The sequence below is a fragment of the Hemicordylus capensis genome, chromosome 4, assembly GCF_027244095.1.
Source record: "Hemicordylus capensis ecotype Gifberg chromosome 4, rHemCap1.1.pri, whole genome shotgun sequence".
Taxonomy (NCBI): domain Eukaryota; kingdom Metazoa; phylum Chordata; class Lepidosauria; order Squamata; family Cordylidae; genus Hemicordylus; species Hemicordylus capensis.
This window is the reverse complement of record NC_069660.1, coordinates 254,490,535-254,515,360: the sequence shown is the minus strand read 5'-3', so window position 1 is coordinate 254,515,360 and position 24,826 is coordinate 254,490,535. Positions and strand designations below refer to the sequence as shown.

At 43.8% G+C, this 24,826-nt stretch overlaps 1 protein-coding gene across 2 annotated transcripts in view; it reads right to left on the bottom strand.

Annotated features, from left to right (window-relative positions):
- SPIDR (scaffold protein involved in DNA repair) overlaps positions 1-24,826 on the bottom strand; it is a 253,771-nt gene that overhangs the window by 32,717 nt on the left and 196,228 nt on the right. For both annotated transcript variants that reach the window (XM_053249054.1, XM_053249053.1), the window contains exon 11: positions 2,814-2,975. In XM_053249054.1, coding sequence (XP_053105029.1) covers positions 2,814-2,975 — 162 coding nt within the window. The remainder of the gene's footprint in view (positions 1-2,813; positions 2,976-24,826) is intronic.

The window sequence follows — 24,826 nt, the reverse complement described above, 5'->3', positions numbered from 1 at the left end:
ATGGAAATAGACATGGAAAAACAAGGAAAGTTTTCAAAAAGATCTTTGAACTCAGAAGGAGGTTCCAACCTTGAATGAGTATGTTGAGGGATGCCAAAGGGCAGATAGTAACTGATTCAGAGAACATCAAACAGAGATGGAAGGAGTATACTGAAAATCTGTACAGCAGAGATGTCAACATCCAAGTTACGCTAGAAGATATTTCCTACTTGCAAGAACCTCTAGTACTGGAAGAGGAAGTTAGATCAGCACTCCAGTCATTACCATGTTGGACGGCTACAGGAATTGATGGAATAGCTACAGAAATATGGGAGGCAACTGAAGAAGAATCAATCAAGGCTCTAACCAAACTATGCCAACAAATTTGGAGAATGACACAGTGGCCAACAGACTGGAAGAGGTCAGTCTACAAATCCATACCAAAGAAAGGAGACCTCAACAGATTGCGCAAACCATCACACAATATCCTTAATTTCACATGCTAGCAAAATAATGCTCAGGATTATCCAACACAGATTATAGCCCTACATGGAAAGGGAAATGCTGAATGTTCAGGCTGGTTTCAGAAAAGGCAGAGGAACAAGAGACATTATTGCTGATGCACACTGGATAACTGAGAAAGACAAAGTATACCAAAAAGAAGTCAATATAATATGTGCTTCATTGACTACAGAAAAGCATTTGATTGCATTGGCCATGTCAAATTGTGGAATATCCTTAGGAAAATGGGTGTCCCAGAACATCTCATTGTTTTCATGAGAAACCTATACACAGGACAGGAAGCCACAGTCCAGACAGAACATGGTGAAATAGACTGGTTCCAGATTGGCAAAGGAGTAGGACAAGGCTGTATACTTTCTCCTTATTTATTCAATTTCTATGCTGAACTTAGAGAAGGTGGATTGGAAGAAGATGAGCATAGTTTTAAAGGTGGAGGAAGAAACATCAATAACCTGCGCTACGCTGATGACACTACTCTGAGAGCTGAGAACGCAGATGATCTGCAAACTCTAGTAACAAAAGTCAAGGAGCACAGTGAAAAAAATTAGACTATGACTAAATGTAAAGAAGACTAAACTAATGACAACAGGTACAGCAACCAGCCTCAGAAGTGATAATGAAGACATTGAAGCGGTGGATAGCTTCTGCCTTTTAGGATCAACCATCAATAGTAAAGGATCCAGCAGTTAAGAAATATGCTGCAGACTAGCACTTGGTGGAGTTGCAATGAAGGAAAGGATATTTAAATGCCATGACATGTCTATACCTACAAAGATTAAAATGGACAATGGTTTTTTCCCATGACACACTATGGATGCAAAAGCTGGACTTTGAAGGACAGAAAAAGTATTGATGTTTTTGAACTTTGGTGCTATAGAAGACTTTTGAGGATACCATGGACAACCAGAAAAACAAACAAATGGATCATAGAACAAATCAATCCAGAATTTTCACTCGAGTCACAAATGACCAGGCTGAAACTATCAAACTTTGGACACATTATGCGAAGACCCAGCTCCCCTGAGAATGCTGGGGAAAGTGGAAGAAAAGAAAAAAAGAGAATGACCAGCTGCAAGGTGGATGGATTCGATTACAACAGCAATTAATGCACCACTGACAGACCTTAAAGGGCATGTTGAAGACAGATCATCCTGGAGAGAATCTATGTACGTGATCACTAAGATTCAACATCGACTTGATGGCACTTAATCAATCAGTCAATCAATCAATGTCATGCAGAGGTCCTCATTAGTTGGGATAGCTTAAACCACCTGTTTCAAATGTCACAAGATACTGTGGTTTAACACATCAGGAAACTTTGTATTGAACCAGCTATTTGAGGGAAGGAGAGAAATGTGCATAAGCATGTTTATGGCTCATTCATTCATTCATTCATTCATTCATTCAATTTCTATATCGTCCTTCCAAAAATGGCTCAAGGCGGTTTACACAGAAAAATAATAAATAAATATCCCTGTCCCCAAAGGGCTCACAATCTAAAAAGAAACATAAGATAGACACCAGCAACAGTCACTGGAGATACTGTACTGGGGGTGAATATGGCCAGCTACTCTCCTCTTGCTAAAGAGAATCACCACATTACCAGGTGCCTCTTTGCCAAGTTAGCTTTCCTCACGTGTTCATGATCTAATAAACTATTGTTAGTTGGATAAGCTAAGTCTTCTGCTCCACTTTAAAAAGAAATGCAAACAAAATATATAGTGGCACTGCCCCGATGCAATCCATTGTGGGTCCCAACCCACCAACTGAGGACCCATGTTTTAGAATACTCCCTATGCATGATTTTAGTGCAAAGTATAAGTTGGGGGGATGGGGGTGGCCTGAGGATCTTCTAAACATTTTACAAGTAGCAGGACAGTCTGGATGTAATTTTTTTAAATGGTTCCAGACTAAGCTGTCCATTCTCAATCATATCAAACAAACATTTCAGTTGTGCTCCAAAATAATATGGCTTATGCTCTAGAACCATGGTAACTATTTTTTTTTTAAGGATTCCACAAGCCACATCTACAGTGCTGGACAGAATGTCACTAAGTCAAACATAATACCTATGCAGCATTTGCTTGCACACATGCACATGTGCACACACTCACACAGCTTTGGTGCAGTTTACTTCACTGAGCCAGGGAGCAGACAGTAGATAGTGTAACAGTAGCAGGCATGACCTGACTCTGGATTAGCCGGGACCTTCCAGCTCCCTGCCCAAGAGCACCCCAAATCCTTGATGCAGGCTGATAACCTATGACCTAGATGGAATAAAATAAAGTAAGATCTTAAGGTGCTGTTCTTACCTCCCTCTGGTGAGTCTCTGCAAAATTTTCATTCCTGTCAAATGGCAGCATTTTCCTTCCCATCTTTGGCTACATTCTTCGATCTCTTCTGGAGAAGAAAATAGGTCCTGAAATTGTACCTCACTGAATATCCCATAGACATCCTGGATAAGGAAACACAATCTGCAAAAGTTTATGTAAAAGTTATTCTATTAGCAGCATAATCACAAGAGTTTTCAAAACAATTCAGAATTGAACATTTTTTCATACAATGAAAGTTCTACATTTTCATTAAGGTTTTTAAAATCCTGATGCTTCTGACTAAAGCAGGGCTGCACAACTTCAGCCCTCCTGCAGATGCTGAACAACTCTCATAATCCCTGACTATTGGTTGCTATGGCTGGAGATTATAGTAGTGCAAAAACAGATGGAGGGCTGAAGTTGTGCAGTTCTAGACTACTACTACTAATCATCATCATCATCATTATCATCATCATCATCATCTTTGTTTACCGCTCCATAACAAATGGTTCTCTGGGCAGCTTACAACATAACATTAAAACATGGGATAAACACACACAACACATTAAATCGTAACAGACCAAAAGGGGGAATGGGAAGAAAATACAATGCACAATACAAAACAATTTTAAAGGATTTTTTTTAAAAAAATAGTCAGTTGAAATTAGATCAAAATTTAAAATTTAAAAGGTCGGAGTGAACAAAAAGGTCTTTACCTGGCATCTATAAAAACAAAATGATTAAGCCAGGTGAACTTCACTGGGGAGGCTATTCCATAAACAGGGTGCAACCACTGAAAAAAACACGGAAAACCACTCTCCCTAGTAGCCCCCCGCCTCACCTCGTTTGGCAGGGGCACCTGGAGGAGGAACTCCGAAGATCTAAAGGTCCAGGTTGGGACATATAGGGCAAGGCGCTCTCTCAGCTAACCCAGTCCCAAGCCATTCAGGGCTTTAAATGTTAAAAACAGCACCTTGAATTGGGCCCGGAAATGGACTGGGAGCCAGCGCAGCTGATGAAACACTGGCATAATATGCTCAAAACATCTAGTCCCAGTTAATAATCTTGCAGCCTTATTTTGTACCAGCTGCAGTTTCCGGATCCTTTTCAAAGGCAGCCCCATGTACAGTGCATTGCAGTAATGGAAGTGAGAGGTTACCAGAGCATGAGTAAGTGTGGCCAAGCTAAAGCCTCATTCACACGTTGTCTAAAAAGGACGGTGTATTCAAATAAACCATCCAAAGCAGAAACAAAAGCCTCGCCCCACTGGCATGTCCATCATGTTCCTCACTACCCCTCGCATGGTGCTCAATTTACAGCCTTCGTCTGAAGCTGCAAAAGCTGTAAGCATGATGGCGGGCACGTCTGTGACCAGGAGGCATGGGTGCAAGACTGGAAGAGCCCCTTGTCTAAAAGAGGGACCCCCTGGAGAGCCACTGCCAATCAGAGTTGATAATAAGATGCTAGACGGACCAATGAGTAGACTCTACAAAGGAAGCTTCATATGTGCACAAACAGGAATTTCACATGCTGATTTCAAGTATGAAACCATAATGTTGACTGAAAATTCCTGGTATTTACACATGAGTGCACGAACCCACCACTACAGAGTGTGTCACACACCTATTTCTTTCCCCCAATTCCTTCCCAAGTCTCAATTGTCTACCTGCCTGTTAAGGACAAGAGGACCAGTGCATACCAAAAAAAAAAAAAAAAAAGGGTAGGGAAATTTTTTAACCAATTAAAAAAAACCAAAAAAACCCAAAAACCAACCTCCGCTATGGTTAGCGGTAAGGAAATATCCTTCAGGGAAATGGCAGTATACATCAAGATCAAGATCAAAACAGGTGGTATCTATCCTGGAGTAAAACTGATTTTCCCTACAGTTAATGCTGCAAAAACATGTAGAAATGCCCCAAGACAAAAAAGGATTACTTTTTTAGGTTTGTGATTACAAGTGGCGAGGGTATGAAGATGAGAGTGTGAGAAGAGATGAATGAAAAACTCATTCATGATTCACTGGGAAGAGCAAAAAGGGAAGGGAAGATGCAATAAGAAATGAGGCAGCGATTAGCTGTTGTTTTTTAATGCCCTTACATGGCAAATACCCTGGGGCCTAGTTCTCTCTAAAGAGCTAATATCTAGAGCATACTTCTGCACACTGCTGGCAGGGAATTGCATGATTGAATGTTCCTCTATACCTACAAAAGAGATTCCCTGCACAGAGAAAGCTGGTATGTCACAAAGAAAACCAGGTTAGATCCTCTCTCCTTATCAACTCATTGTTTCTGAAGCTTTTTTTTATTTAAATGGAGAGGCATACAATCATGAGGAAACACGCCCCACCCCCCCACGCCAAGCCTGCAGATTAAAGTGGTACTGCCCAGATACAGGTTCACCAGCCTCAGTGAGAACTAGGCCAGAGTGAATCTCATTTCAAAGCTTGGGAATAATTTCCTAAAAGAGCTGGAGGCAGAGGAGAGGGAAGGCAAGGCCAATTACTTTGCATTATGTTTTATTATACTGGTGGTAGTGCTTAGATTTATTCATTTCCCAGTGGATATTTGGAAATTATTATGGTGTTATGCCATCCTGCCCCATCCTAGTTGGTCATCCTTCTTGGGAAAGGTGGAAAAAGCTATTGATCCCCCCCCTGCAAAGGAGTAGTACTAAATACAATTCCATAAGACAGAACTTTTCTTTTTTTTAAATGACCTAATGAGGATGGCAGTAATGTAAGGATGTGGAAACTGGTTCAACGCTGAGCCACCTCAATGTTCAGCTGCCTGGCTCGAAGGGGTTCGGGTCCCGAATCGGACCTGTGCAATCCGGTAGGGGTGAGGTGAGCCCCTGGCACCACCCCTGACCACCGCCAATCATTCCCACAGCTGCCACCGGCAGCAAATTTGAGGTACAATTTTACTTCTCTCCCGCTCCAACTCTTTTTATTTAAGCCCCATGGTCCCCCCATAGGAGAGGAGAGCTGGTCTTGTGGTAGCAAGCATGACTTGTCCCCATAGCTAAGCAGGGTCTGCCCTGGTTGCATATGAATGGGAGACTTGATGTGTGAGCACTGCAAGATATTCCCCTCAGGGGATGAAGCTGCTCTGGGAAGAACAGAAGGTTTCAAGTTCTCTCCCTGGCTTCTCCAAGATAGGGCTGAGAGAGATTCCTGCCTGCAACCTTGGAGAAGCTGCTGCCAGTCTGTGAAGACAATACTGAGCTAGATAGACCAATGGTCTGACTCAGTATATGGTATTTTTCTATGTTTCCCCTTCCTCTGTACTGGTAATGAGGAATCCTTATGGCCTTGAACCCCCGAACTGGGCTCAAATTCAAGCCAAACTGAGCCCAATTTGGATGTGCACAAAACCAGACTAGACTCGGTTTGACTCGAACTGAACCGAGTTTTCTGGTTTTGTACACATCCCTACAGCAATGTCATCTTAGGGAGGGGAAAGACATTAAACGTGGGAGAAACGTAATCAAGAGAACAAAGGGCTTGCGATTGTTCTTACCCATATGGTGCAGAAAGAAACAGCAAAACTAGCAAAGCACATAGCTTAAAAATATGTTTTATAAAAGGAAGAAGTACAACTTCTCAGTCTTCTGTTTATTTGATTTATTCACTGGAATCAAAGAGAGAGAACGATAGGCAGAATGCAACAGAAGTTTTATTGTACAGCCCTATCTGCTTGCTTTCAGTGGCAACATTTGCTCATCCAAGATAGGATGCTGCTGATTATGACTACTCCTAGGGGAGAATCTTATCTCTTAGTGTATGTGCACTCTTAGCAGAGACCAAAGCATGAGTAGGTGCACGCACGCACCCATAAATATGGGACCTCTTCTTTCTATATTTTTCTTAGTCAAAACAGGTACCACACTGTGCCTACAGAGTTCCAATCCAATGACTTGTCTGGTCAAGTCTTGAGGTGGAGCACCTTCACTTCTACTAGTGTGGCTTAGAATCAAAACAGCTACCTTCGAGACTCCACCCAAACTGGATTTAACTTATCTGAGCCTCTGAAATAAAAACAAAAGCCCTCCTCCCATTGTACATGCTATCTCTAGTGCAATCGGAATTAAGAAGATAGTTGTGGAGGCCCAAAAGAACACCAAATTAGCCCATTTTCTCCTACTCCATATTTGTAGTTAAAGTGCTCATTATATCTTTCAGAATGATCCACCAGGTCTTATAATATTTTCCCACACCCATCCCATGGCAGATGCTGGCTACTGTGTGTTTCTTCATGCAATATCCCATTCAGCAGTAAGGAAGAGACCAAGGAAATAAGACAACAGCAACTAGCAACTGAGTAGCATTAATCAAAATAAAAACAAACCTGAACCTCTCTTATACAGGCCTTTGCATCCATAGAGAACCATGATTAATGAGGACAAAACAACTATCTCCATTTCCAGTGGCAGCACCAGAAAAAACAACACGAAATATATTTTGAGGGTGGCGGCAGAGTACATTTTAAAGGAGCAAGTTCTGTTTCAACAGGGTCATGGCAAGGTTGGAGTTAGCTCTGGGACAAAAAGTGAAGCTGTCCCCTGCCTCCTCCTTCAGAGAGAAGTGGGTGAAGAGCAAAGAGCAAGCTGTCACTTGGCTGGTGCCCCCCACACCTCAGGGGCCCAGGGACATTTGCCCAGTTGCAGCTACTTGCCTGTGATTCTTATGTTAGAATCTTCCCAGTGTGCTTTCACATTAGCCAGGGTGGTGTAGTGGTTAAGAGTGCTGGACTAGGACCAGGGAGACCCAAGTTCAAATCCCCATTCAGCCATGAAACTAGCTAGGTGACTCTGGGCCAGTCACTTCTTTCTCAGCCTAACCTACTTCACAGGGTTGTGAGGAGAAACTTAAGTAGGTAGTACACCGCTCTGGGCTCCTTGGAGGAAGAGCGGGATATTAAAAATGATTTATTTAAAAAAATTAATAATAATCATGTTCTCTGGAATCAACACCATTCGGTAACACACTTATTCCAGAGAATTCCACACCCTGTTGCTCTCCAAACACTGCATCTTTGTATTTTCACTATTGTTCTTCATCCCCTCCCCACCCACCCCACTCCGTACTCACAAGGTGGGTTTCTCACCAGCTGCAAACAAGATTACAGAATAATCCTTGCACAAACAAACTGATATAACACACTATGGTTTGCTTTCTGAGGACTGTTCTGAGAAATGGGTAGGAACGCAGCTAGTACCTTTTCCCACACCATTCAGCTTTTATATTGCATTTTCTGTCCGCACCTCTGCCATTACAGTTTGTACAACATAGTGCCTCCTCGTATTAGCAATTGCCTTCTTAAATGTCATTCAGTTTGTATTGTGTGTTTGTTTTTGGAATGCTTGTTTATTTTGCACAGACATAATACTGGTTTATTTTGCACATAGCAAGACTTTATATTATTGCATTATGATGGAGAATGCATTATTGCATTTGAACATAGATTATGCCCAACTGTGCTAAACTCCTCCTAGAAACTCATACCTCCCGCCATGCTATTTCAGAGCATACAACAACAAAGCTGCAGCAGTTATTCACCAGCAAAACATTTGTTATTTATTGCATTAAATCAAGGTTCCCAATTGCATGGAGGAGTTATACATGTGTAGAACTTATGTGTAGAACTCTTTACACATATGCACAAGTGGCTGACAGGGTCATGGACAGCAGTGACGATCTTGCGCTCTCACACGTTCATGAACGGGGACAGGGCAGTGTGTCTACCTCTATGGTCAATAGCACCACTTGAATTTTAATCTGAGTTTCTGTCTCCCAACCACAGACATATCCCACACTGAGATACAAGACAAAGGTTCTGCAAGTCTGAAGAATGCAAACAGTGGATACTTTTTCTTTGAAGTGTTCAGGAAGTGGTGGAGGCTGTGGCTTAACTTTTGCTTTACTTTTTTCAAGAGTCGCTCAAATGGAGCTTAACCCTGTGCAGGTCCAGAGCAGAAAAGCAAGGGTGGGCATCCCCTGGGACTCCAAGCCCAGCATAAGAAACCACCACCCCAGCCGTGCTGCCATTCTCACTTTGCATGGAGGACCCAAACAGATTACAGAAGCAGCGTATGAGAATTCTCAGCTTGCAAGCTCTACCTCTAACAAGTTCAGGGGACCCATGGAAGGTGCTTTGTCCAAGGGGCCCTTCAAGCCCTTCAAGTTAAAAGCTGGTTTAAGGCAAAAGTGATCAATCTGAACAAAAAGGACATGCATGTGATCCTCGTGTGGATTTAATTAAGCACTATGAAATTCTCATCCTTAAATCATGGGTTAATTAATTAAAAACTTGTGCAGGCAAGTCTTAATAAGATTTTCTTTCACTCTTTTTGATACTTTTGTGCTGAGAGGAATAGAAACCCAGGCAATCTGCTACTATGGGATGTCACAAAGAGAGGCAAAGAGTTGCACAGTCTTTTGGAGCTATCTGCTGTTGGAGCTAGATAAAGTAAATATTGGGAAGCATGCTATATGATATGAAGCATGCTATATGATATGAATGATTATTTTCCATATAAAATACATGTAATACTTATCGTATTTACCTAAATTGAAGATGCCTCTGAATTTAAGACGACCCCCTTAAAAAGTAGAGGTTAAATACAGGTTATACCTGCATTTATTTGAAAGGAACAGGACTCTGAATTTAAGACAACCTCCCAATTTCTAACATAAAAAAACTTGTGGGAAACTTGGATTCATGTAAATAAAATATTCAGTATTTTAAGTGCTGCAATGCTACCCTAACATTCTGCTGCTGCTCTTTCATCAGATCCAGTAAAATCTTAAACCAAATCTTAATCTCTTTTTAATATTTTATCCACCCGCATGTAGAATTTCATTTAAAAAACATTTAAGTAATGTTACCTCAGAGCCCATAAAAAGTCTGAGCTACTGCTCCAAGCAGTTACAGATATGTTCTTGATAATTCTATTAACTTTTTTTTTTGGTTGATGCAGAATTCTTGAATGCCTCCTAGGTGAATCTGCTACTATTGCTACTACAAGCTCTACCTACCACTCTTCAAATATCATTACACATCATGTCAATCCACCACATGTATACCAACCATGCTCTCTCTCTTTTAGCATACTTCCCAAACCAAATTTAGGGCATCTCTGGCTTCATAAACCCCATGCGCTCCTAAAACCCACCTGGGCCAAAAACAGATTATTCTGTATCTCTCTCCATCCTTCTTAGAGCTTAAAGTGGTAAAGTGTGCCATCAAGTCGATTTTGACTCCTGGTGCCCACAGAGCCCTGTGGTTGTCTTTGGTAGAATACAGGAGGGGCTTACCATTGCCTCCTCCCACGCAATATGAGATGATGCATTTCAGCATCTTCCTGTATCACTGCTGACTGATATAGTACCTGCGGGGATTCGAACTGGCAACCTTCTGCTTGTTAGTCAAGCATTTCCCCACTCTTTCACTTAAGGTGACATCCACATCTAAATCTGCTTAATAAAATAGATAGATAGATAGGTAGGTAGGTTTTCAACTGCCTTTTCATAAACATCTCACTGTTTACCCACTGTCTACAGAAAATGCAAACGGGCTTTTACAAAAATTCAATTGAAATAACACTGATAACACTGAATAGAATTGTACTAATAGAGAATCATTTCTACATAATGGAATGATTTCACCTTTGAACAATCAGAAGTAATATGTATTCAGAGAAATCTATGGATTTGTTGGCATTATTCCATCACGCTTTGAAAACAATGAATATCTGTTAGCATAAATGCTGAAATAATTTGTAAAATGCATCACAAAATTAGAATAGGAGTGTCTGCATTTTGAAAACTGAAGCAACATTGCAAAACCAACCTTAATAATTAAGATGTAGAGATGTACAAAACATTTTGAGCTCAAAATGGCCATTTCGAGTGTTTCAAGCTCAAAACAAATCAGTCTTAGAATAAAGGGCATGTTTTGAGCTTGAAACAAAACAGCCCCATTGCTACTGAAAACATTTTGAGTGTTTCAAGTGCCATTTTGGAGGCTTGCTTGTCCCTTTCCGATTGGTTTTCTGGGACTGGCTTCCAATTGGCTTACAATCAAGCTTCTTGGTTGGTTTGTTATCATTGATCAAATGTTGTAATGGGCAACTGTGTCTCCATTGGCTGGGAGCGGGAGGGAGAAGCCAAAGGAGGGACTTTTAAAGGGACTGGGAGGCCAGAAAGCTCCCTTATAATATGCCAATATGCCTCTCAGAGGATGAAGGATCAACAGCATGGAATGAGACTGGTGGACTGGGGCTTGCCTGTGTGGAGAGACACAGAGAGTGCCTGTAGTTTATCTGTCTCTATTTTTCCCCTTTTCAATGCTAACTATTTTTTATTTTTTTCTATTTGTTTTTAATTGTACTAGAAGCCCCAGTGATTTTAACTGAGTTTAGCTGTGGTTTCTTCTTTCTTTCTTGTGTGGATTTCTTCTTTTTCTTGTAGCCAATCCCCAGTGGCTTTAATAACCCTCCCTCCCCCCGCGCTAATAGAGTGCTTTTCTAACAAAAAAGAAGTAAGCATTCATTATCTTGGATGAACCACTCGTGGTTTTCCTGAAACTTATGAGGGGAATAAGTGAGAAGAGAACCTCTCTTCCCCCATGACTGAGGACTAAAAAGGAAGGCTCTTAAAAACTAAAAAGGAAGGCTCTTAAAAACTGAGGGTTTTTTAAAAAGTTATCTTCCGTAACAGGGATAAACAGAAACTTTTTTTCCTAAGGGTTTTTATTTATTTGTTTATTTATTTATTTATTTCCCAAGTACAAACTGTGTGTGTCAGTCAGATGTATGCTGGGGGGGCTGCGGGGGGGGGGGCAGGGGGGCGCAATTTCAGTGCTTGCCCCGGGCGCCGTTTTCCCTAGTTACGCCTCTACAGACTACAGCTGAAGATGTTGGTCTCCGGAAGATAAGCACCCCAACTTTGGTCAAATTAGATTTCTTTAAATAGGACCTAGTTTGGGGAAGGAATTAGGTACGAGTCAGGTACATTGGACTGTAGGACACGAGTGGTGGGTTTAGGAGACAGACCAAAGTAATTCCCTTTCCCATCTCTTTGACTTCCCCATTGATGCTCACTGCCTTCCAAAAAAGCCCCCCCCGCCTGCTTCTTTATTTGGAGAAAATTTAATTAATTTAATTAATTTAATTTTTATAGCTCCTGTATGTGCACTACAGTGTTATAGATAGCACTGTGTGTGGAACACAAAGCATAAATAGACAGCCCCCCACCCCCAAGCCAGGAGAAGAATGGCAGGCACAGGGAAGGGTGATGCTGGTAGTGGGTGACAGTGAGAGAGGGCTACTCCCCATTGTGCACACGCTCTCCTTTTGGGAGGAAGGTGGTTCTGCAGTGCTGTCATAGCTACCGGTGGCAACTGAGGTAGAATTAGGGGGCAGGTCCTCTCCTGTCAGGGAAGAAGCTCTTCCTGTGGCAGCAGAGGAGTAGGTGATTTTGTCAGCTGCTACTAGCCCAACCAGATCACTCTCACTATCCTTTCCGATCCTCCTTTACAGTGCGACCCCCAGACTGAGGAGGAACAGAAGGAAGTCATTCCGTTTCCTGTTCCTGTGCTTTCTCAGCCCTGGACCAAGGTCAGTGGTAGCCCCCAGAAGGAACCAGTAACCCCAGTACCTCCACCAGAATGGGGCCATACCGGCTCTGAAGGCAGCATGGTGTAGGACCACTTTGAGCTCTGCCACAGTAACCCAAACCTATGCTGACTGCATCCACTGAAGGGCACAGGGTCAGCAGGGGGAAGGACCCTAAGCATCTTTCAATATTGGGGATGCTGTAGCACCTGCAACAGCGTCACCCAGGGGGCTCTGCTCCTGCTGACAGCAATAGTCCTGGTGTGCCCTCAACTCGCAGCAGCAACAAAGCAGCGGCTCCTGCAGGAGAAATTGCCCACGCAGTTGGTGGGCAAGTGGCCTGGTTGTCCAGAGCCTCATCTCAATACCCGGGTCATTATTGAGCTTATGGCTTTCAACGACCAGCCATCTTGCCTGCAAGTAAAAATAACCTCACACACCACCTTCAGCAGGCAGGTGGTGCCCTCCCTATACTGGTCATGCGGTGGGGGGGGGCATGTCAGGGCTGATGCTTGCGTGCACTTCACTACAGATCTGTGGACCAGCCACAGTGGGATGCACGCTGCTTTCCTGTCCCTCACGGCACACTGGTAAAGGCAGGAAAGTGATGGGATATCTTCTGCTGGTGGTGTGGCCAGCCCCTCCCATGAAGCAAAGCACAGGTGTGCTCTGCTGCATGTGGAGTGCTGGACACTGACCACACGGCAGTGGTCAATGGCCATTGATCGCCAGTGGGAGGGATGATTGTCCAGGCTGCCAAACCTCCGCAGCGGATTCATCGTGACTGACAATGCTCTTAACATAGTTAACGAAGCTGAGTGGCATCAGCTTATTTCCATCCATTGTGTGGCACACACTCTGAACCTGGTCATTCAGGATGTGCTTGGCCTTTCTGGGCCTAAGGCCAGGCAACGCATACCTGCCAGAGGCGCTGAGAGCCAGACTGTTGCTGCCATGGCTGCTCTTGTGCAGAGATATCGCAAGATAGCAGTGAATTTCCATCTGAGTGAAAAGGGTAGGCGGATGTGGATGCTAAAGGAGAGGCAGCTTGAGCTTGGCCTACCTGAACACCTGATCCCTCAGGATGTTCTGACATCACCTTTCTCTTGCTCCGGTGCCTATAGGAGCAAGAGCCAGCCAGCCATGGCCTGGCAAGGAGGCATGGCTTGGATGTGTATGACCTGTCGATTTAGGAATGGTAGCACCCATCATGCCCTACCACCCAACCCACTTTGACATCCCTAGGAGCTACCCATGGGGGACAATGGAGGCGTTTCGAGTTCCCCATTGTTTCCTACAGCCGAAACACTCTGTTTCATCAAAATACCCGGCTGGACCGCTGTTTCAACAAAATGTTTTGCGAATTCTGAGTTTCATTTCAAACTCAAAATGAAACACAAAATCAGTTTGTTGTTACCCTTAGTAACATGAAGCAAACAAATAAAACATTATAGCTTCCATGAAAGTGCAAAGGAAGTTACATATAATAGCATTTATAATGGAATGGTGCATACATACAGGATTATATTCTTTCTACTGTTTAATGTAACATCTTCCTCCTGAAACTCAACTAAAAATTTTGCTGTTCAGCAAAATAAGCTACAGAACAAACAGAGAAAAAACAGACGTGATGGGATTTACTGGGAATCCTCATCTGGCAAAAATATAGTTCCTTCTTCAGGTTTCTAATGCCGGTTTGCTTTCCCTCCTCCTCTCTCCAAACACACACACTTCAATTGTTTTCATGTCTCAGCTCTCTTGCTGGCTCTGTTTCATAGGTGCCTGCCTAAGAGCGAGAGGGGTTTGTGTGTATGTGAGTAGACTGTTTACAAAAGTTATGGTAGCGCTTCTCAGCAGTCCATCGAGAATTCCAGGAAATGGCCTCTGTTATTTTATTCTAGGTCAATGTCGGCTCATGACAGGCAGCAAAGCTGACACAGGACAGCTCGCTCAGCCTTACAATCCTGTAGTGAGGCCTCAATGGGAGAGTGAGAGAGCACGAATGAGCCATGAGTGGGCGGAGTGCCTTCCCAGCACTCTACCAACCACAGCACAAGGAATTATGATAAACACCACTCTGGAAACAAGATACAACAGTACATTGTGTTCTTCTTCGGAAAAACATCCAGACTTCGGCTCACTTCAAGTAAACAGTTAATCTTGTTTACCTTGTTTTAATTTGATGAGATGTTAAGTGAACAATCCAGTATAAGCACATGAAATAAGCGATTTATCCCCCTGCAGAGTTCAACTTTTAAGAAAAAATTCTCTTGGCAACACTCTGTCACAAACCAGCCCAATGTGAAGTTCCTGTCATCTGCACACTCCAAGGAATTACACCCCCCCCCCCCACACACACACAATGACTTTAAATAGTGCCAAAACAATGTGTCTTTGCAGGCAGAACAGGAATTGGAATAAATATCGGAGTCTCCTTTTTGAAAAATTTGTAATTAAAAAAAAAAGATTAATTTTAAAAGTGTGGGTTGGAAAACACTGTTAGGCAATGGAGATCATAGCCCAACCCACTACCTCAAACATCTGGAACAAAGAACATGTACCTTTTAAAAGTATGTTTGTTTTCAATTGAACTCACAACAGAACATACCCACAAGAATAAATTGCAGTTGCTCATTGTAACATTGTATATATTCATTGATTTAGTATATACAGATTTAGTATTTATATGCTGCTCACGTATGATTTAAACACATAGTCACATATAGTAGTCAAGTATGCTAGCTGCAGATAAATGCTAGTATGCAAAATTCTTCATAGTCAATGAGGCTGTTCACATGAGCAGCCCTACCCGGGCTTGGGCAGTCCTACCCGGGTAGGGCTGCTTGTGTGAAGTGTGGGGATTGTGGCTGATCCTGGCACCGCCTCTCTGGGTAGCCCAGGAATTTTCCTGGGTTTTCACCTGGGTACAGGGGTGCAAGTGTACCCAGATTCCTGGACATGTGTCTATTTGGGCTGCAGGTAACCCAAGCAGACCCAGAGCTGGGCACCTAGAGCACCAGGCTTGAGGAGAAATACCTCAATGCACCACACAGATTAACCTTTTTACCACCCACAGACAAAAAGGCTTTTGCTGCCCAAAATTTTATATTTTTAAAAAGCCACTATGCAGCAGCGGCAGTAAGCTGGGGAAAGGGGGGGGCAATAAGAAACATCCCCCCTTTTCCTGGGACACAGCAGCTCCCGCGAGGGCAGGGGGTGAGGAGGAAGTCTCCCCTTTTGCATTTTAAAAAATGCTGCTGTGTGGTGGTGGCAGTAACTGTGGAGAGTGGGGGACGAGGAGAGGAGAGTTCCCCTTTACTAAAGACATATTTACCTTTACCCAGGGAGGGAGGGTGGGATGGGGGCGGCTGTGGCTTCAGGGGCGGAGGGGGGGGCCCAGGAGGGAACAGTTCCCCCTTTTACTGGGATGGGGGCAGTGAGCTACTCCCAGCTCCTCTCCCAAATGACTGCACGGGCCTCTCGCCTCTCTGCTGAGCAGCTCGTTTCCGGCCTTCCTCCACGTGGCTGCTCAGCAGAGAGGTGAGAGGCCTGTGCAGTCACTTGGGAGGAGGGAGGGGAGCTGGGAGGAGCTCGCCACCCCCATCTCAGTAAAAGGGGGAGCTCTCCCCTCCTTACTCCCCAACCTTCCCTTCAGCTGCTGCCACCGCCGCCCCCCCATGCCACCCTCCCTCTCTGGGTGAAGGGAAATAAGTGTTTGGTAAAGGGAAACTCTCCCCTCCTCACTCCCCAATGACAACTACCACTGCCACGAAGTGGTGTTTTTTGTTTTTTGTTTTAAACGCAAAAGGGGGGGACTTTCTCCTCCCTCCCCCCCCCACTGCGGCAGCAGCCACCCCCAGAGAGGAGCGCTACTGCCACTTTTAGTGAACAGAAGAAAATATGCCAACGCAATGGGGAAGGTCTACTGTTTAAAGAGTGCCTGCCCTCCCCTAGCACTCTGAGCTGTCATGATCCAGGTAATTTGGAATTAAGCCTCCATAAAAGAAACACAACCACACACCCCACCCCCAGTTCTCCTACATCAGGCAGATAGGAGGCATTTATTTATTTATTATAATTTATTTTTTTAACATATTTTTATACTGCCCAAAACTTATGTCTCTGGGTGGTTTACAACAAGAATTTGCATTGTCAATCAGCAAAACTCTGCTTAGTAGAAGTAGGAACTCTTCCAAAACGTGCCCCCAAAGATGCATGTTCTCATGACCCAATGAAACCTCTTGATTTTCTTCCTACCCTTCAATAATTTGTCCTGCCATCTCCTGCACCAGCAGTGTAACCACAGATGTATAATGTGGCACAGAGACACACATAACACCTGGGAAGTGCTTATGTGTGGAGTAAAATAAAGTATGCTGTCAAGTCGGTGTCAGCTCCTGGCGACCACAGAGCCCTGTAGTTGTCTTTGGTAGAATACAGGAGGGGTTTACCATTGCCTCCTCCCACGCAGTATGAGATGATGCCTTTCAGCACCTTCCTATATCGCTGCTGCCCGATATAGGTGTTTCCCATAGTCTAGGAAATATACCAGTGGGGATTCGAACCAGCAACCTCTGGCTTGCTAGTCAAGTCATTTCCCAGAGGTTAAATGCCCCCATGAGGAGCAGAACCTTCTATATATTTAATTCTCTAAGAGATACCCATGGCTAATCCCATGTGTGGCAGATCTCACGAGAGTTCATAGAGCTGCTGGATGGTCATGGGACAGGTGGGAGGGAAGAAAATGGCAGATATAATGGCTGGCTGCGACCGGGTGGCAGGCAGGTGGCTGCGACCAGACAGAAGGCAGACAATAGGCAAGTGGCCGAGTGGCTGTGAATGGCATCTGGCCGGCCGGCAGGTAGCCAGAAAATGGTGGCTGCGGCAGGGCGGGCGATGTAAAAGAAGAAGATGGGGGTGACAGGCGAGTAAGAAGAAGGTGGCTGTGGGCGGGAGGGGGGAGAAGACGATGACAGCGGGCAGGCAAAAAAGTGGGGGTGGGTGGAGTGGGGGGGGGGAGAAAGCAGCGGCAACAAACTAGGGGCACACATGCTCTGAGCCAGATCAGCTAGTTGTAGAGGAACTCTGTATCTCTACAGCTGGTCATTTTGTAATCACCTCCCCAATTCTAGCAGAAAAGCATACTCCACATTTTGAGAAATACAGGCCCACATTTCTTAATATTCATGTTTTAAATCAAACTATTTCGAAAATGCAGAACTAAGGCCAAGTGAATGGGTTACAATCAAGTAGTGACTTCAATGCAGGACTCCTAAATTCAAGACCCCTGGTCTACTAACTGGTCCTCACTAAGACTGAGGTTTTGTAAGACTAATTTTGTAAGACTGGTTGTTAAACTGGTTTTTTTTAATGAATCAAATGGGTTTTTTTCTAATATAAAGGAAAATTACATTTTGTGTGTGTGTGCGCGTGCGCATGTGTGATGCTTAAAACTCATTTTTTGGTAGAATATGTAAATTTGACTAGTGAATTTATTTATAAGGGCTCCTTTACTTTGTATGTTATTTTAATTATATTTGTATATCTGCTTTTGAAAAATAAATGATTAACAAAATATTGCAACTCTATACTCATTTATTTTGAAGTAAATCTAACTAAATTTAACAAGACTTTGATTGATTAAGTGCCGTCAAATCGGTGTCGACTCTTAGTGACCACATAGATGGAGGCTCTCCAGGATATGTCTTCAGCTTGGCCTTTTAGGTATACAGGATCAGGTTGCATCTCTCCTACCAGAAACCATATGTGCCTTGTGGGCTTAAATACATTGAGACTAGGCATTATTATGAATCCTAGTACTGCACTCTAAAAAGGAACATTGGTCACTCACAATGAGGGCTTCTTCTGGCTGCTGCTGTTGAGGACATCTCACATGGGTTATCCTCCCCGCACACTTCAGAGGGTAGGGCAATCCATTAAGCAGAGCAGGAGAGGATAGCCCCTCTCAATTCTGTTTAGTCAAGCCAAGCCAAGCTTCAAGAAAGGTAAGTGGAGAGTGTAAACAAGAAGATAACACTTTTACACCACCAGCAGCCAGAAGACGTGCTCCTGGTGAGTAACTAAAGCTGCTTTCTCGGCTATAGGGTGAGGATATCTTACATGGGACATGCCACAGCTATTAGACCCCGGGAGGGAGTGTCCCAGAGGTGGAAGAACTTGTTGGAGGACACTTCTGCTGAATGTGGTCTGAGAAGACTTGAAGAGGTCCATTTTGTTTTGTCTTGTAAACGTGGATGGAGAGAAAAATGTGGCTCCTCTGCATATTTCATCCAGGGGTGTGTTCACAGAGAATGCTGCCGATATAGCTGCTGAGTGAGTTGAATGAGCAGTTAGTTTAAGCAGAGTAGGTAAGTGCTGGACCTTATATGTCAGAGTGGTGTGTGCCTTAATCCATCTGGCCAGTGTTGCGGATGACACCTTTTGGCCCATGGATGCAGGAAGAAATGAGAAGAGCACCTCTGTTGACCTGAATAAGGCTGTTCTGGACAGATCTTTCTTCAGGCAATGGCACACATCTTGCTTGTGCCACTAATTCTCTTTGGCGGAGGCAGGTTTGGGGCAAAATGAAGGAAGCACTACATCCTGTGATCTATGGAAGACCGATACGACCTTTGGCAGTATGGAAGGGTCTGGTATAAGTCGAACCGAATCTTGAGAGAAAATGCAGAATTTTGGGTTAGAGGAGAGTGCCCTAGCTCCAAAATTCTCCTTGTTGATGTAACTGCGATGAGAAAGACCAACTTTAAGGATAGTATGTGCAGATTAATATATTTTATGGGCTCAAAGGGAGGGGGCGTGTGGAGAACCCTGAGGGCCCTGAGTAATTCCCAGGAGGGGAACCTGTGCACTACAGGTAATGTATTTGATGCATTTGATGTATTTGCTTTAAAGCCCTTAATCAGGCCATTTTGCAGGAAAAGGAGTAACTGAGCGATTCTGCAGCTTTCAGGCGATAGCTTACGCTGGTAGCATCAGTGTTGGCAGGCCCTCCATGTAGTATGGTAAATCCTGTTGGTTGAGGCCCGCCTAGAAGCAAGGATAGTATCCATAACCTTTGAAGCATATCCATGGTGTTGTGTTTAGTCGCCAGGTGACAAGCTTGAACCATGTAGGGTCATGATGCAGTACTGTGGCAAAATGGAGGATTTCTGGGGACCGAGGGCGTCTCAGCCGGAAGGGTGCCACCATAATTACCTGTGGTTTGAGGAGACGCACATGGCGTAGTAGCTGGCTGAGAAACAGTACTGGTGGGAATGCATACAGGAGTTCCTTGGGCCAAGGAGTGGATAGAGCGTCTACTGCTTCTGCCTGGCAGCAGAACCACATGAGAAGAACTGCATCAGCTGCGTGTTGCAAACAAGTTCACCTTGGGGCAAAACCAGGGCATCAGCAATCATCTGGAAGGCTTGAGGCTCCATTGTGCCAAAAGTAGGTCCTGTTTGCTCAGTCAGTCTGTCTGAGTGTTTAGGAACGCGCTAACGTGATGTGCCAGGACTGATGTGACTGACATGATTCTCTGCCCAGGAAAGTAGGAGTATCGCTTGATCGTGTAGAGAACTGAAGCGTGTGCCTCCTTGATAGCTGACATGTGCCTTGGTTGTTGTATTTTCAGTGTGAATTAGGAGATGGTGGTGTAGAATCTTGTCCCGGAAGGCAAGGAATGTCAAATGAATGGCCCTCAGATCTAGCCAGTTGATGCTGTGTCTGGCTTCTTTTGTCGTCCACACTCCCTGTGTCAAATGGCTGAGGCATTGTGCTCCCCATCCCAATAGGCTGGCATCTGTTGTGATGATGGTTCGTGATGGGTCCAGGAATGGTCGGCCCTGAGATATATGAATAGGTTGAAGCCCCCAGTGCAAGGTGGTTTTGATTAATGGGGTAAGCTGGACCTTGATGTGGCATTTCTGTGCAATGGAGGTCTGATATGGTAGGAGGAACCACTGTAGGTGGCAAAGGTGGAAGCGTGTCCGGGGTACCGCTTCTATGGCTGAGATTATGAGGCCCAGGAGCTGTGCAAGGGAGAGCACTGGTACTGACCTGGGTGCCAACACTTGCCAGATTAGCATCTTTCGCTCATCTAAGCGATCCTGTGGCAGGAACAGACAGTTGCTGATGATGTCTACGAGAACTTCCAGGTGTTGGATCTGGGTGAACGGAGTTAAGTGGCTCTTTGCTGTGTTTACTAGGAAGCCGTGTGAGCTCAGTATGTTTATTGTATTTATTTATTTATCATATTTCTATACTGCCCGATATATACATCTCTAGGCAGTGTACAAAATTTAACACAATATAAAAGTCACAGATTAAAATCCACAAAACACAATAAAAATAGCATAAAACAATTATAAAAATAAATTATTAAAATTAATTCTAATTAAAAGCCTGCAAGAAAAGGTGAGTCTTGAGGGTCTTCCTAAAAATAAACAGAGAAGATACTCTTATTACAGTGGGGCACATATTCTAAAGCCCCTGGAGCAGCCAAAGAAAACCTGGTACGGGGTTGCCACCAGATGAGCCAGCAGTAACTGTAACCGGACCTCTCCAGAAGATTGTAACAGGCAGCTGTCCAAACTGTTGTTTTGGGGTGTTGTTTCTGGAATTAAAGCATGGTCTGTTCCAGTGAGGATGTGTCTGTTTGGGGTCGTTATCTCTGGGTATGAAATTAGGGTTAAAGGAACAAAATGACTGGAAGAATTTGTAGGTAGTGAGCCTTTTTTCTCTGCAGATGGATGATGGTAGGGCCTTCTTCTTGTGCTTAGTTTCAACTAGGACCACCTAAAGAGCCTCGTCTCTAAATAGCTTTGAGGCTGTGAAAAGCACAGTCACCAGGTTGGCTCGAGATGTGGGGTCGACCTGCCAATGTTTTAGCCACAAGGTTTGTCTGGCCACCACGCTCATTGCGGTAGCGTGTGCTGCGAAACACACTAAATCCAGTGTGGCATCTGCAGTGAAGGCTTGGACATTTTGGATTTTTACGATTTGCTTCTGTCTTGCTTGGTCTGGAGTTGGAGACTGTAGGTGTTCATCTATCCGGAGTAATGGTGCTCTTGAGATGATGGATGCTGCAGTGGAGGCCTTAATGCAGACCGATATTGCGTCATTGTTTTTCTTTAGTTGGAACTCTAGTTTCTTTTCCATGGGGTCCTTGAGGGCAGATTTGCCATCCCTGGTCAGTATTGCTCCCAAGATCAGAGCTCCAACTGGGGCATCAGCTGGAGGTGTTTGGAATAAAGCTGCAGCTGAGGCAACAAAACTGTAATGTAATTTTTGTTGTTGATGGTTCTTGCCACTCCTGTTTTACCACCTCAGAGAAAGTTTCAGGTTGATCTAGGCAGGACTAGTGACTCCCTGGAGGGGGTAGTAGCGTCCTTTAGTAGGTCATGTTGCAATCCTAAGGTATGCAATGCCTTAACCAATAATTGGGAGAAGTAATCTGATTGGAATAGTCTGCATAAGTGTGTTGGTGGCTCGTGAGTGTGTTGGTGGCTTGCATAGGAGGAGGATGAATCTGAATCAGGAGGCGGCCAATGAGGATTCTACCCTATGCCTATGGTGCTTCTTGGTTGGTTTTGTTGGCTTGTGGTGCTCCAGAGAGCTATGAATCACCTCCTTAAACCAAGACTGCCAGGCTACAGGCATCAGGTGAGGCTCCGTGGGAGGTGAATCAGTCCGCTCTAGCTCCTTTTCTTCCTGCCTGGCTGGCCCTGCTGGGGATTTGCTCAGTAGCTCATTGTGCCTCAGGTGGTACTGCAGGCTGGCCTCCTCCAGTACATGATGTCAGGGCTTCCCTTCCAACTAAGGGGGGATGTGGGGTGATAGCGCTTGTTTATGTGTATAACGGAAGCGAGGGAGGCATCAAATAACCCTTCTAAAGGATTGGAGCTCCCCCTTCCCCTCTCAGCTCAGGCATGGCGTGCACGGGTTGTGGTGGGCTGCTGGACTCTGTATGCACCATCACCAAATGGTGTTGGGGCTTACCGGGAAGGTATGCTGCAGCCTGCTTCTTCCCTTTCAGCATCAAAACGTGGAGTATGACGGCTCTGTGTGACTCCATGAGAAAGGAGGGGAGCAGAGGAGAGGAAAAAGCAAAGAACTGGGTTTTTGGTTTATAAAGACAGAGGTGCAAGGGGGAAAAGCAGAGGAGGGAAAGTGCATTTCCTTTTTTGGAAAGAAAAAATAGGCAACAGATAATGGGAAAAACCAAAAGCTGAGGAAAGTAGAAAGAGGGAAAACTAGAAACAAGGCAAGGGTTACCTTCTCTGGTGCTGTAGCAGGACAAACTGAATGGGAGGGGCTATCCTCTCCCGCCTCTAAAAGTTTTTGCTTAATGGATTGTCCTGCCCTCTGGAGCGTGCAGGGAGGATAACCGACGTGAGATGTCCTCATCCAGCAGCCAAGGAAATACAAGCAAGGTAGGGCTGACCAAACATATAGCAGATTTTGCACATAAGGGACATTAAACAGCTGTTATAAATTTCATCAATTTATGTGTTGATTAAATGTTCTGAAAAATGTAAAAGTGTAATACTTTACAGATTCAGTAAAACCAATCAAAGTTATTTTTTCAGACCAACTAATGTTTGCTTATGTGAGTGTTCAAGTTGCAATTATGGTGAAAAATGTTTTGAAGGGAAAAATCAGGTTTCTGGCAGAAGGGATATTGTTAAGCCCTAGCCTGCAGACCAGTTTTATGATGGTAATAGTGGAAGCTCTAGTAATGAAAGTAAAGGAGCACAGTGAAAAAATGGGACTACAATTAAATGTAAAGAAAACTAAACTAATGACAATGGGTACACCAACCAGTCTTAGAATTGACAATGAAGACATTGAAGTGGTGGATAGCTTCTGCCTTTTAGGATCAACCATCAACAGTCAAGGATCCAGCAGTCAAGAAATACACCACAGACTAGCACTTGGTAGGGTTGCAATGAAGGCCTTGTAAAGGCTATTTAGATGCCATGACATGTCTACACCTACAAAGATTAGAATTTGGACAATGGTTTTTCCCATGACACTCTTATGGATGTGAAAGCTGGACTTTGAAGAAGCAAGATAGAAAAAGCATTGACACTTTTGAACTTTGGTGCTGGAGAAGAATTTTGAAGATACCATGGACAGCCAGGAAAACAAACCAATGGATCATAGAACAAATCAATCCAGAATTTTCACTTGAGGCACAAATGACCAGGCTCAAACTATTATACTTCGGACACATTATGTGAAGACCCAGCTCCCTTGAGAAGTCTATAATGCTGGAGAAGGTTGAAGGAAAAGAGAAGAAGAGGACAATCAGCAGCAAAGTGGATGGACTTGATTACAACAGCAATAGATGCACCACTGAGAGACCTTAAAGGTCAAGTTGAAGACAGATAATCCTGGAGTCTAAGAGTCGACACCGACTTGACGGCACTTAATCAATCAATCAATCAATCAATCAATCGTGGAAACCTTTGCAGACTTGATTGGATTAGCACTGTGCCTTGCATAAAAGCTGTCACAATGCAGAAAGGCATGTTGGAAAGAATCAGTAATTAAAGATCCTTCTGTGAAACTGTAACAATAGTACTTAGCCACCTTTGTTGATCATAATTCTCAGGTGCCATGCAAAGCAGAAAACAGAAATTTTTTTAAAAATCCATGGTATTTATTACATTTTCTGGAAACTAATGTTAGAAAATGAACGAGAAAGGGGGAGCACTACTGAAACATACTGAAGAATGATAATCAAAGTTAATGAGTAACAGCCTCACACTTATGTAGGGCTTTTGTGATGACAAAAGACCTCAAAGATCTTGGTAATCTATCTTCAGGATGGATCTTGGTTCTACTTCTCTGCTCCCCCCACATAATCTGGATTTCCCTGAAAGGGATGAAATCCCCTTTATCAGCACTGAAAAACAGTTCTATTTACTACTAGCCAAAGGCTTAACACAAAAGCAAAGAATGTCATATCTAATCTAAACTACAGAAAGAATTGAGGGAGACTGAAGGTAATCACACAAATTAGAATGGGACAAGGGCATTTGTTAACATCATCAGTTAAGTCATGCCCAAACTGCATGAGTAATTTAGACTTGGATATTATTCCTTATCTGAAAGAGGGTACCTGAATCAGCACAGCATACTGGGACAGAGGCTCAGCACTGACTCAGAGAAAAAGAGAGTCCTGTAAAAACGCAACCATACCTTATTTAATGACTGCACAGAAGCTCACGATTAGTTGATGCAGCATATGAATGTGTTTCTGCCAATTTTCTCTGGTTCAGAATGTAAAACAAAATTTTGCAAGATTCTGTGCATGTGCAGCCAGCTTTCAACATACCAAGTGGGCAAAGCAAGCTGTTTTGTATGTGCATATGCTAACTGTTTCTTTTAAT